Source organism: Microcebus murinus, chromosome 29 (genome assembly GCF_040939455.1).
Source record: "Microcebus murinus isolate Inina chromosome 29, M.murinus_Inina_mat1.0, whole genome shotgun sequence".
NCBI classification, from domain to species: domain Eukaryota; kingdom Metazoa; phylum Chordata; class Mammalia; order Primates; family Cheirogaleidae; genus Microcebus; species Microcebus murinus.
Window position 1 is genome coordinate 13,133,842 of NC_134132.1, and position 14,669 is coordinate 13,148,510.

At 46.9% G+C, this 14,669-nt stretch overlaps 1 protein-coding gene across 1 annotated transcript in view; it reads right to left on the reverse strand.

The window, feature by feature from the left end:
* CDS1 (CDP-diacylglycerol synthase 1) overlaps nucleotides 1-14,669 on the reverse strand; it is a 54,323-nt gene that overhangs the window by 25,864 nt on the left and 13,790 nt on the right. Inside the window, exons 3-5 of the mRNA XM_075998733.1 lie at nucleotides 10,835-10,931; nucleotides 3,598-3,695; nucleotides 474-613 (exon numbers count right to left, since the gene is read on the reverse strand). Coding sequence (XP_075854848.1) covers nucleotides 474-613; nucleotides 3,598-3,695; nucleotides 10,835-10,931 — 335 coding nt within the window. The remainder of the gene's footprint in view (nucleotides 1-473; nucleotides 614-3,597; nucleotides 3,696-10,834; nucleotides 10,932-14,669) is intronic.

The following is a 14,669-nucleotide window of genomic DNA, read 5'->3' on the forward strand; positions in this document are numbered from 1 at the left end:
CTAAGAATATCATTTTTAATCTCAAATCATAAAGACACGTGGCACAGCATACTATAAACAAAGTTGTATATAATAAATCATGTAAAGAAAACTGATTACTCTAATTCTACACAAAAAAGCTCTATTTGCCAGGGACAAATAAAAGCAACATACATGTGAAAGTTTCTTTGTACATTATATTTGGTGAATAATCACTACGTATTTAAGTTTCCTTATTACAACTTACAAAGAAACTTTTCAAATACATGGAGGGACTATTAAATACATTTTTTAAACCACCATTAGGGAATAATTGCTATTAATATTTAAGACCATGATGAAAGAAACAGCTTTATATGTGGAAAACAATTAAAAAGAGGGGCTGGGATAAAACGTAACAAATAAAGGATGCTATGAATTTAAATAACATAAATAAAAATAAATATGAAAATAAGTTAGCTACACATCAATATAGAATATTTTCCTTAACTTACCTGCCAGATAGAGGGCAAATGATATAAATCTGTGATAGCGAATGAGGAACTGAAGTTGTTCTTCTCTTTGAACAAACGTAGCAAAATAATCAGCTACAGTCTCTCCATAGAAAAAGTAGTTTACACACAGTAGAAAGTACCTATAATTTAAAAACAATTAGCTTTTTTATATTTGAGGCTTTCCTTCCCCTCAAACTCAACAGAATTATTCTCTACATTTTAATGACACAAAGATCAAAACCAAGTTCAGAAAACCAACTCAAGATATATTCCACCAAAATGTTATTTTCCTGTTTTAAACTTAATCCTAGGTAATAGTAAAAAAATAAAAAATAAAAATAAATAAACTTAATCTTTTTTTTTTTTTTGAAACAGAGTCCCTCTCTCTCGCCTGGACTAGAGTGGCATGGTATCATCCTCACTCACAGAAACCTCAAACTCCTGGGCTTGAGCAATCCTCCTGCCTCAGCCTCCCGAGTAGCTGCGACTACAGCCATGCACCACCATGCCCGGCTCATTTTTTCTATGTATTTTTAGCTGGCCAATTAATTTCTTTCTATTTTTAGTAGAGACGGGGTCTCGCTCTTGCTCAGGCTGGTTTCAAACTCCTGACCTTGAGTGATCCGCCTCGGCCTCCAGAGTGCCAGGATGACAGGCGTGAGCCACCGCGCCCGGCCTAAACTTAATCATAAACTTAATGACAAGAATTTCTTGAATATAGTTCATGCCTTTATTTAGCTCAAATTCTAATACCAGAGACAGATAATTAAGAAAATGTAGAAAATACTCCACACGCATACAATCCCCACCTTTGGTGTGTACGTGAGTATATACCAGGCGTCCTCAAACTACGGCCCGAGGGCCACATGCCGCCCGCCTAGGACATTTATCCGGGTGTTTCTGCTGCCGCTGCCTGTCCTGCTTAGCAGCCGACGCGTCCCAGGCCGGCCCACAGCGCGCACCCTCCAACGGTCTGAGGGACAGTGAGCTGGCCCCCTGTTTACAAAGTTTGAGGACCCCTGGTATATACACATGCACACATTATTACAAGGGAAATTAACTCCCAACTACTCATGACTCTAACGCTTTTTAATAGGAGAGGTCTTGAGACCAATCCCCACCTGCCCTGAAGAAGATGAGGAGGGAGAGGAGGAAGAGGTAATTCAAACCCTCTCCCCACTGCCCTGCACACAGTCGCTATCTTTCTCCCGTCTTCCAACGCTCTGGATGGATCCAGTGGAGCAGTGACTCTTGAGGGGTGGCAGTGGGAGCGGGTCCCTCCACCAAGACAGCCCCCAGCCTCGAGGAAGAAGTGGAACCCGCTGAGATTGTGCTGATGAGAGCTTGCGTGTGAGCCAGGAAAAAAAGGCTGAGAAACACTGCCTTCCAGCTCCTCAGCGCCTCATCCTCGAGCCCAAGCTGGCCGGGAGGGCCACAGCAGAGGAAAGCGGGTGGTTTCCCTCCGGTTCTCGCTGATGCTGTCATACCCGGTGTTCCAAAGTACAGGGCAAGCGTTCTCATTTCCATCAACTGCCTTACGATTTTTCCATTTTCCTACAGTGGAGACTGTCTTTGACTCCTCTGTAAGGCAGTCGGGGCCTAACCCGGCCCACCAATCTAACTTTTTTGCCCACTATTCTCTAATAAATGCCTTCTGCTCGCTCAGGAGGGTCAGGAATGTCACACCGTCTGTAGTAAACGGGACATCTGTCCCACATTCAGAAACTGATGGGCGCTGCTTCTCTACCCAGAATCCTCTTCTCCACCCAGAATCCTCTTCTCTACCCAGAATCCTCATCTCTACCCAGAATCCTCGTCTCTACCCAGAATCCTCGTCTCTACCCAGAATCCTCTTCTCCACCCAGAATCTTCTTCTCCACCCAGAATCCTCATCTCTACCCAGAATCCTCTTCTCCACCCAGAATCCTCTTCTCTACCCAGAATCCTCATCTCCACCCAGAATCCTCTTCTCTACCCAGAATCCTCTTCTCTACCCAGAATCCTCTTCTCTACCCAGAATCCTCGTCTCTACCCAGAATCCTATTCCCTACCCAGAATCCTATTCCCTACCCAGAATCCTCGTCTCTACCCAGAATCCTCTTCTCTCTACCCAAAGTCTGCCTATTTCGAGAATCGGCTTCTATCTCACCTCTTCTATGAAGGCTTCTACAATCACTGGTGCCCAGCCTGACTCATCTTTCCTTTTTTTGATGCTCAGAATCAATCCTGCATTGGTTTGGCATTTAATCACTCTCCAACTATTTTATCTACCCAACGTTTCTTGTATACTTTGCCACTCGTAAAGAAACCTGCTGGAAGAAAAAATCAGCTATCTCCCAAAACAAGAAACTTCTTTCTGACTATTCTGAACCCCCTGCCTGTTACTAAGAAACACTGGCTCCTTGCTGGTACTAATCAACGCAACTGTATGAGACGGCATGGCCACTTAGGTTAAATATAAACTATAATACTACCATGTTTCCCTGATAGCTAGAAACTATACCCGAAATGTTTAGAAAGATATAAAACTTTACATGTTAAAATCGTTTAGTGATTTTCTTCTTCCTAACGACAAGCTCTTGTACATATACAGTATTTTGTGTGTTCTCATGTCAACTGGGGGGAAATAAAGCAAAAGATCATACAGGCAGGAGGATCGCTTGAGCCCAGGAGTCTGAGGTTGCTGTGAACGAGGCTGACGCCACGGCACTCACTCTAGCCTGGGCAACAGAGTGAGACTCTGTCCCAAAAAAAGAAAAAAAAAAAAAAGGCAAAGCAAAGCAAAAAATCATTAGTAAAATTTTTGCTAAAATCATAATTATAAAGGCTATAAAAACTGTCCAATACACTGGTTAGTTTTTTTAAAAGGACAAGAATGGTGTAATATTCAACACAGACATCTCTACAGAGACTGAAATATGAGATGTGAAAGAAGTGTTGGAGTGGGAAAGATAAAGGTGATATTCTTGTTTTCAAAATTCAATTACATTTTTTTAAATTTATCTTTCTCCAAAACCAATCTATTTGACAAACTGCGTGGATACTGACTGAGCAGGATGTTTCCTATACAAACTTTAGAAAAAAACCAGATTTTCGTGTCCGAAACGGCTTCAAGCTCACTTACCAGCTCAGTGTTCTAAACCACGGCAGATCATAGGAGCGATAGACTCTGTAACCGATAGTGATGATTTCATGGAAGCATTTCACTTGGATGCTCAGAACCTGAAACCCAGAGAAAACATTCAGATAATTAATACGTGTCTCAATGTTTACGTTTGCGCTTGATCATTTAATATAGCAGCTTCTTGTTATACGCACTGATAGATAAAAACCTTCATCTACCAATTTTTAATGATTCTAAAAGGCCAGTAGCAAAAATGCAATACTCAGTATCTTTAAAATCAAATGCCATGCCCCAAAGGGGAAAGCAAATGCTGTCTTATTCAAAAACATTGGAAAGGACCGGGCGCGGTGGCTCATGCCTGTCATCCTAGCACTCTGGGAGGCCGAGGAGGGAGGATCGCTTGAGGTCAATAGTTCGAAACCAACCTGGGCGAGACCCCGTCTCTACCAAAAATAGAAAGAAATTAATTGACCAACTAAAAATATATATAGAAAAAATGTGCCGGGCATGGTGGCGCATGCCTGTAGTGCCAGCTACTCGGGAGGAGGCTGAGGCAGGAGGATCGCTTGAGCCCAGGAGTTGGAGGTTGCTATGAGCGAGGCTGACGCCACGGCACTCACTCTAGCCTGGGCAACAGAGTGAGACCCTGTCTGAAAAAAAAAAAAAAAAACGTCGGAAAGATCCTTCCCCAAGGGGGCGGCCCTGGGGTGTAAAGTGTGAGGGGTCGGGTCTGGCTGGTCACAGCTGACCAAACTTTGCCCCCCATCACCGCTTCACATCTTGAGATCCTCCTTCTCAAGGGAGAATCTTTCTCTCCAAGTTTGTCCATCATGTCTCTGGGGAAATCCTAGGGAAACGATCACGTGCGAAACTCCACTCGCAGCATATGCATTTACCTGCAACCATACAAACGGTTAAAACATCTTCTACCCAATCACCCAGCGCTTGGGCATGGTCTTTTCATCCTACCGGCCGTGCCCACTCTCCCCAAGCCGGCTGCTCTCCGGTCCATCTAAGCCAGGGGTCCCCAAACTTATTAAACAGGGGGCCAGCTCACCGTCCCTCAGACCGTTGGAGGGTGCGCACTGTGGGCCCGGGACGAGCCGGCTGCTAAGCAGGACAGGCAGCGGCGGCGGCAAAAACACCCGGCGGGCCGGATAAATGTCCTTGGAGGGCTGCATGTGGCCCGCGGGCCGTAGTTTGAGGACGCCTGATCTAAGCTGTGCTGATTTGGCAAATCACAAGCAGCTTCTACACCTGCAGCCACTTCGGCCTGTGAGCTCACGCAGTTCTATTCACACAGTGTCCCAAACACGTGCCCTGTTAAACGGGCTTGTATTCATGAATCCCTTCTCGATGCTCTGTATTTAGCGGTCCTTCACGCCCAGAACCCACCGATCTGGGTGAAGGCGACTTCTCAGAACGTAGCGTCACATCCAGCGTTTGGCTTAAGTTCATTGGAAGACTCAAAGAGCAAATGACAGACAAGTCGAACACTTACCATCGTGAACACCAAGAGGTCGGAATCTTTGTAAATATGGCAGACTGACCTTTTCAGCCTCTAGAGGGCACACCCAAAGGTTTGGTTTTTAGAGCCCTCACGCTAAGAATGGATTTTTGTATTTTTAAAGAGTTAAAAACAAAAAACAAAAAACAAAAAAAACCACCAGGCCTGGCGTGGTGGCTCACACCTGTAATCCTAGTACTCTCTGGGAGGCCGAGGCGGGAGGATTGCTCGAGGTCAGGAGTTCAAAACCAGCCTGAGCCAGAGCGAGACCCTGTCTTTACTATAAATAGAAAGAAATTAATTGGCCAACTAATATGTATAGGAAAAAAAAATTAGTCAGGCATGGTGGCACATGCCTGGAGTCCCAGCTACTCGGGAGGCTGAGGCAGGAGGATTGCTTGAGCCCAGGAGTTGGAGGTTGCTGTGAGCTAGACTGATGCCACGGCACTCTAGCCTGGGCAATAAAGTGAGACTCTGTCTCAAAAAACAAACAAACAAAAAACAAACCTAAGATCATGTGACAGGAACCTATGCAGATCCTTAACACCTAAAATATTACTATCTGATCCTTTACAGAAAAAGCTTACCAGACTCTGCCTGAAGATCTACTTTCATTTAAAGTAGGATTTCTTTTTTAAGATTTTCACAAATTAGCTTTCCCAAAGCCTACCGGTTCAGGACACTCTTAAGCTTTTGTTCCCATGATATCTATTATTAGCACATGTCCAATCACACACTTAAAAAAGTAAATGTGTTCCCTCAGCCACATGATCAAAAAAAAAATTACACCAAACTACTATAAACAGTACGGATAGGGAAAAGTCACAGATGCGTTGTCATACAAAGACAAGAGGAAATTTAAATGCTGCTGTTTAAATCATCTTTGCACACAATCACAGAATGGGGACAGTGCTCAATGGTAAGTGGCAAAGCCACGCTATTTATAGAACCAGAGGGCTTTTAAAACACCGAATGACTAACGCGATGTCCATGAACACATTTGCTAGGGAGCAGCCATTAGCACTGTATGCAATTTTACTGGCTGGAGAGGGGGAAAAAAAAAGCATTTTTTAAAAAGCATGTATTTTTACTTATATGCTCTTTAGTTAAAGCCTGCAAGGAGAATTAATACGGAACTCCCGGAAAAACGGAAAACAGGAAATTCGAGACACTAGAGTCAAAATCCTGAAACAGGCCGGGCGCTGTGGCTCACGCCTGTAATCCTAGCTCTTGGGAGGCCGAGGCGGGCGGATTGCTCAAGGTCAGGAGTTCAAAACCAGCCAGAGCAAGAGCGAGACCCCGTCTCTACTATAAATAGAAAGACATTAATTGGCCAACTGATATATATAGAAAAAATTAGCCGGGCATGGTGGTGCATGCCTGCAGTCCCAGCTACCCGGGAGGCTGAGGCAGAAGGATCACTCGAGCCCAGGAGTTTGAGGTTGCTGTGAGCTAGGCTGACGCCACGGCACTCACTCTAGCCTGGGCAACAAAGCGAGACTCTGTCTCAAAAAAAAAAAAAAAAAAATCCTGAAACAATTATGTGTATCTCCCAGGACTGGGTGACGACACAGAAATCGCTACTCGATTGCCGTCGATACTGGCGGCAATGGACGCTGGTAGGTACGATTAGTGTTTCAAGAGCCTTACAAACAATAACCAGTGTAGAAGTGTCTACTCTTTGCTAGTTACTGAGGGCGCAGGCAGTAGCCAAATGGCTGGATGCAGAAGCAGAACGGGTGGCGGGATGGGAGGGCTGCAGTCATCACAGCTCACAGCAACCTCCAACTCCTGGGCTCAAGCGATCCTCCTGCCCCAGCCTCCCGAGTAGCTGGGACTACAGGCACGCGCCACCATGCCCGGCTCATTTTTCTTATATATTTTTAGTTGTACAGCTAATTTCCTTTTTTTTTTAGTAGAGACAGCATTCTAGCTCTTGCTGGTCTCGAACCCCTGAGCTCAAAGGATCCGCCCGCCTCGGCCTCCCAGAGTGCTAGGATTACAGGTGTGAGCCACCGCGCCCGGCCCGTCATGACTTAAAACTTAATCATCATACCAGTTTCTAAGAAGGAAGGGGGGAAAAAACACTTTCAATCTCTTCTACATGTTCATATGTACCTTTAAATCAAAAATACACTTTAGTAACACCATCACTCAGAAAGTGTGATTCCAAGCTGTGACTACAACAACTAAAGAACTATAAATAGAAGGTTAAAGGAAAAGGGCTCCTTTTAGGGAACATGAGTAAGCGTTCCATCTTAAAACAGTAACTATCATTTCCTAGAAGCAAGTTTTTAATAAAACTATCTTGAATTAGTCATTTTTGAGTACTGACATTATAAGGCAAATGCAAACTAGGCATGATGCGTGCTTCTCAAAATATAAAGGATCTAGCTAGGAATATGAACATAGTTAAGACTTTAAAAAAATACATAAAAGTAGTACCAGTTGAGTACCAACTGTGTGTGTTCATCCATATTCCCTTCACATAAATATCACGTAAATGTAACACACGTATGTATGCACGTGTGGGTACATACAATAGACTTAAGCAATAACTCACATCTACTCCAGATCTTTAATATTCTTATTTTCTTCTCTGATTAAACTCACCAATCAAAGCAAATAACTAGTAATAAAATCATAGTAGAAAAACATTTTCAAAGCCCGAGTACTTTAAGCATGCTTAAGATTCTCTTTTAAAAAAAAATCAGAATCCAGGCCGGGCGCGGTGGCTCACGCCTGTCATCCTAGCACTCTGGGAGGCCGAGGCGGGAGGATCGCTCAAGATCAGGAGTTCGAAACCAGCCTGAGCAAGAGCGAGACCCCGTCTCTACTATAAATAGAAAGAAATTAATTGGCCGACTAAAAATATATATACAAAAAATTAGCCGGGCATGGTGGCGTATGCCTGTAGTCCCAGCTACTCGAGAGGCTGAGGCAGGAGGATCGCTTGAGCCCAGGAGTTGGAGGTTGCTGTGAGCGAGGCTGACGCCACGGCACTCACTCTAGCCTGGGCAACAAAGCAAGACTCTGTCTCAAAAAAAATCAGAATCCAAATGTATGCACGCATACCTTTAAAAGCGGTTTGGATTTTGTCATTAACGGAGTGGTTAAAAAATAGTCTTTATCCACAAGTTCCTGCCCTAGTCATCACACTCAACAGTTTGGTTTGGAGCAAAACGTAAGTGAGATATCGCAGGGGAGCCCACCGAACCAGCCTGCGCCAGTGTGTCTAGGGTACTGGTGGTTTGCAGCATCTCACACGAATCTTTCTTCTAAAGGAGAATATAACAACTCAGATGACCCCCAGCGGCTCCAACGGCTCCTCGGGGCTTCCCAAATCAAACCCCAACTCCTCACAGCACTGCAAGGCCTCCCAGAATCTGATCCCTAATCATCTTTCCAGGTTCCAAGGCCCTGTGGCTCAAGGTAAAACACCTCTGTCTGACACACCTAGCCACCCCTGGGACCTTTGGTCGCAGTGCTCTCTCCACCCGACAGACTGCTCGAGGTCCCACCCACCCAAAGGTCCCTCCATCCGCAGGGCCGCAGGGACCTTCCTCTGCGCACAGCACCGGGCAGAGCTCTGCACGCACCTGCTTCTGAGATGCCCGAGTCCCCCGGGGCCACGGTGGCCACCTTAGCTCTCGGCAGGCCCAGCGACAGACCACGGGCAGCCCTTCTCTCTGGAACTGCACCCGGACAGCTGCCCGCCTGGCTTTCAGAACCCGCGCCCTCCGCCCTCACGTGTAAGTCCTGCCCTGCCCGCTTTCCAAGTCAGAAAAAAAGCACTTAAAGATGTTAGCAAAATTAACAGGACAGAGAACGACACTCCCCGCCCATTTCCATTACCTGGATATCCCCAAGGAAGCACGAAATTAACGCTGGGACAAAAAAAAAAAAGAAAAAAAAGAAAAGAAAAGTGAAGGAGGTTTGCGGTGCTTGTAAGAGCCACTTTAGGTGGTTCCAGGAGTTGATGGGATTTTATTTAATCGTGGAGTCTAGTTTCACTGCAAAACTATTTCTTTTGGCCGGGCGCGGTGGCTCACGCCCATCATCCTGGCACTCTGGGAGGCCGAGGCGGGAGGATCGCTCAAGGTCAGTAGTTCGAAACCAGCCTGAGCAAGAGCGAGACCCCGTCTCTACTAAAAATAGAAAGAAATTAATTGGCCAACGAATAGACATATAGAAAAAATGAGCCGGGCGTGGTGGCGCATGCCTGTAGTCCCAGCTACTCGGGAGGAGGCTGAGGCAGGAGGATAGCTTAAGCCCAGGAGTTTGAGGTTGTTGTGAGCAAGGCTGACGCCACGGCACTCACTCTAGCCTGGGCAACAGAGTGAGACTCTGTCTCAAAAACAAAAAACAAAAAAAACCCCAAACTTCTTGTTTTATAAAACAAAAGGGAAATCATGTCATATTGCTCATAAGTTCATGAGCTGTGGATAGCCCTCAGCGTGGAGGGCGGAGGCCGCTGAGACAGAAGGGTGAACACATTTCTAGGTGAGCAAGAGCAGACAGAGATCAAGGAGGTCTAGCCCGGGCAACAGAGTGAGACTGTCTCCAAACAAAAGAAAAAAAAAAGTATTTTAAGGTGTAAATAGTAAGCCACAGGAAGGCAGAGACGGGGACCAGCGTCCCACACCCCAGGACCGACGCAGTGCCTGGCGCACCCCCAGCACTGCCCTGGAGGACCTGCTAGACGCATGGACAGCTTGACATACTTGTTTAGCTTCATGGCTTGCTGGGCTTCCCCCACACACACACACTACAAAACCCAAACCCCAGAATGGCTCCTACTCCCCTCTCCCAGGCACATCCCTCTACCCCCACCCCCTGCACGTGCCACCTGCGGGCCCTCCCCACCCCCTGCACGTGCCACCTGCGGGCCCTCCCCACCCCCTGCGCGTGCCACCTGCGGGCCCTCCCCACCCCCTGCGCGTGCCACCTGCGGGCCCTCCCCACCCCCTGCGCCTGCCACCTGCGGGCCCTCCCCACCCCCTGCGCCTGCCACCTGCGGACCCTCCCCACCCCCTGCGCGTGCCACCTGCGGGCCCTCCCCACCCCCTGCGCCTGCCACCTGCGGACCCTCCCCACCCCCTGCACGTGCCACCTGCGGGCCCTCCCCACCCCCTGCGCCTGCCACCTGCGGACCCTCCCCACCCCTGCACCTGCACCAACACTCTGAACGGTCATTTTGCAAACAGAACAGATTCGTTCAGATCGGTCCATGAACTAGAAGACGCTTTTTTTTTTTGAGACAGAGTCTCACTGTGTTGCCAGGCTAGAGTGAGTGCCGTGGCATCAGCCTCGCTCACAGCAACCTCCAACTCCTGGGCTCAAGCGATCCTCCTGCCTCAGCCTCCCGAGTAGCTGGGACTACAGGCATGCGCCACCATGCCCGGCTAATTCTTTTCTATTTTTAGTTGTTTGGCTAATTTCTTTCTATTTATAGTAGAGACGGGGTCTCTGTTTTGCTCAGGCTGGTCTCCAACTCCTGACCTTGGGCGATCCTCCCTTCTCGGCCTCCCAGAGTGCTAGGATGACAGGCGTGAGCCACCGCGCCCGGCCTAGAAGATGCTTTTAAAGAAACTAAATTTGCTGTCACCCGGTCTTGAATTGCCATCATTTTTTTGTGTGTGTGACATGGTTAAATTAATTCAATCTATCAGATAAACGCTGATGAAAAACAAGCCAAGAGACACTTAGGGAAACGTGAAACACACTTACCAGAAGCATCAGCATGAAGGATCCCATATAGATGATCAGGAAAAACAAGGAAATCATAGTTAGAGTAAGAATTCCACGAATCCACCAGTTTTTCCACCTACAAAGAAAACGTTTGCAGAGTTAGTGTTTGTTTAATGTGTGGTTTCTTTTTTCTTTCTTTTTTTGAGACAGAGTTTCACTCTGTTGCCCGGGCTAGAGTGAGTGCCGTGGCGTCAGCCTCGCTCACAGCAACCTCCAACTCCTGGGCTCAAGCGATCCTCCTGCCTCAGCCTCCTCCTGAGTAGCTGGGGCTACAGGCATGCGCCACCACGCCCGGCTAATTTTCTCTATATATTTTTAGTTGTCCAAGTGATTTCTTTCTATCTTTAGTAGAGACGGGGTCTCGCTCTTCCTCAGGCTGGTTTCGAACCCCCGACCTCGAGCGATCCTCCCGCCTCGGCCTCCCAGAGTGCTGGGATGACAGGAGTGAGCCACCGCGCCCGGCCTCGATGTGTCTTTTTTTTTTTTTTTTTTTAAAGGTTTTGTGATGGTTTCAGTATTGAGTTAGTTGCTGGACTTTTAAGCCTCTCCTACTTCGCTTTATGTAATAAGAACAAACAACAGTCACTCAACTGAGAGAGAAATTCAATTTTATTTTTGTTAAATGTGAGCGGGGACGGATCGTGAGGCCGGGGAGTGAGGCTGGTCAAGGTGGGTGGGAGAGCTAGGACGGTGCAGATGGCACGGCCTGGCCATGAGAAGCAGTGACGAGAGACGAGATGGAACTGAAGCTGGAAAAAGCACGGTGCGATCCCAGGGAAATAAAGCAGCCAGGCGCCAGTGACCCCAGAGGTCGGTCACCGAGGCTAAGGACACACGAGAGGACCCTTCCCCGCACTGCTCAAAACGTGCTGCCGGCCCTCCCCGATGAGGGGCGGAATCTCGGGTAAGAGAATCACTCTCTCATCCTGGGACCCCTCCCTGCTCTGCGGACCAGGACGTCCCTGCTCTGCGGACCTTGCCGGTTCCTGCCACGCGGAGAACTGATCTGACCTCGACTCGCCCCTGCAAGGGACCCCGGCCCGCCCACGCCAGGACCTCGCCCCTCACCCCCAGCGCACCTGCACATAGTGCCACTGCTTGTGTCATGTGCCACACACAACGCTGGCAGTCCTCGTAGGGAAAAAAAACCAGACTGATTCAAACGCACACGGCGATTTCCGAATGCGCCTGTGCACGGATGACGATTTCTCAATCTACGCTTGTTGCTGTTTTGAAGACTTACCTGGTTTTCATTCATTCAAACGACAGCATTGAAACGGTAAGAGATTTTGATTCAGTTTAATGTCTAGTAGCACATACGTACTGTATTTCAAGCCTAGGGTCCTCATTCTCTTACTGGCAGAAATATCAGCTGTCTTCACCCACATATAAGATACTGACTGCAGTCCTCGCTTTCAAACACTCTCCTACTATACAGTTTAGATACTTTCCACTAACCACTCTTCTTCAATACCCTTTTTATCATGTCATCTCTGCGCTCAAAGATCTAAAAGTGGCCGGGCGCGGTGGCTCACGCCTGTAATCCTAGCTCTTGGGAGGCCGAGGCGGGCGGATTGCTCAAGGTCAGGAGTTCAAAACCAGCCTGAGCAAGAGCGAGACCCCGTCTCTACTATAAATAGAAAGAAATTAATTGGCCAACTGATATATATATAAAAAATTAGCCGGGCATGGTGGCTCATGCCTGTAGTCCCAGCTACTCGGGAGGCTGAGGCAGAAGGATCACTTGAGCCCAGGAGTTTGAGGTTGCTGTGAGCGAGGCTGACGCCACTCTAGCCTGGACAACAAAGTGAGACTCTGTCTCAAAAAAAAAAAAATAAATAAGATCTAAAAGTGCCAAAAGATTAAGTCCACAAACTTTTCTTCTTGCTTCCACAGTTTTTCACGAGGCAGTCAAACTGAACCCGCCCAACTCTATTTCCCTTTACTGTTTAACAAACTACGGAGACTCTTAAGTTTCTTGTGAGACGACGAGCTTAGAGGCTAAACTAAAAAATGGGTGGAGAGTCAAAAATGCTACGGCCACCAGGCACAGTGGCTCCCGTGCATAATCCCAGCGCTTTGGGAGGCTGAGGTGGGAGGATCGCTTGAGGCCAGGAGTTGGAGTCCAGCCTTAGCAACACGGTGAGACCCAGTCTCTACAAAAAAAATTATTAAAAAAATGCTATGGCTGAAAGGTTCCATTTAGCTTTACAGATATAACTGTGTATTAATGAATGGATTAGGAAATTAGGCTAGATCACAAGTCTAATCGGAGAAAAATAAAGGACCACAGTCAACAGGATAATGATCCTGTCCTGTCTATATAAAATCTGCATGGATATTTAGCCCCTCTGTGTAGCTGACTCTCAGTTTCAGAATTATCCAGCAGCTCTTCTGAAGAACCACACACAAAATAAGTCATCAGAAATCACCCCCCAGGTGAGTGCTGCCAACGTCCAGCTGTACCTCTCATGGCTGCCTTTGAGCTTCGGGGAATGGTAGTGGCTGAGAACCTGAGATTTTAAACAGGGAAGCTACTCACTTTATATTATCCCAAAATTCCATGGTAACCGAAAACTGGGCCCTTGAAGAATGCTTTTTTATTTTTTTTTAAGAGACAGGGTCTCACTCTGTCACCCAGGCTGGACTGCAGTGGTGCAGTGACAGTTCACTGCAACCTTGAACTCCTGGGCTCAAGTGATCCCTCCTGCCTCGGCCTCTCAAATAGCTGGAACTACAGGCATGTGTCACCATGTTCAGCTAATTTTTTTTTAAAAAAAAAACCTTTTTGTAGAGGTGGAGTCTCACTATGTTGCCCTGGCTGGTCTCAAACTCCTGGCCTCAAGCGATCCTCTCACGTTGGCCTCCCAAAATGTTGGGGTTACAGGCGTGAGGCACTGCACGTAGCCTTGAAGACAACATTCTACCTGGTTTTTATTATATAGATATATTTTCTCCCATAAAAATTCCCCTCTCTAGGCCGGGCACAGTGGCTCAGCCTCTAAATCCTAGCACTCTGGGAGGCCGAGGCGGGAGGATCACTCAAGGTAAGGAGTTCGAAACCAGCCTGAGCAAGAGTGAGACCCCATCTCTACTAAAAAAATAGAAATTAGCTGGACAACTAAAAATATATAGAAAAAATTATCCAGGCATGGTAGCACATGCCTGTAGTCCCAGCTACTCAGGAGGCTGAGGCAGAAGGATCTCTTGAGCCCAGGAGTTTGAGGTTTCTGTGAGTGAGGCTGATGCCACGGCACTCTAGCCTGGGCAACAGAGCAAGACTCTGCCTCAAAAAAAAAAAAAAAAAAAAGAAAATTCCCCTCTCCAAAGAAGATTAAAGACGTAATTTCCTTATTTTAATTTAAATGACTCTTCTAAATCTCCCAAGAATACCTAATACAAAGTTAAGCATATAAAAAATTAACACAGAAAAGCCTAAAAATGAAAAAAAAAAATTAACACATATTCAAATATAATATATATATCTGCTGACATTGTAAACAAAAATCATCTTTCGAGGAGAGAAGCACTAAATTAAAAACAGAGCATGTGTGGGGAAAATAAAAACCAACGCACTGAAGAACAGAGGACAGTCTGGTTCTAGATTCAAAATCCTTGATTTTGGCCGGGCGTGGTGGCTCACACCTGTAATCCTGGCACTCTAGGAGGCCGAGACGGGAGGACTGCTTCAGGTCAGGAGTTCGAAACCAGCCTGAGCAAGAGCGAGACCCCATCTCTACTATAAAGAGAAAGAAATAAATTGGCCAACTAATATATAGAGAAAAATCAGCCGGGCATGGTGGCGCATGCCTGT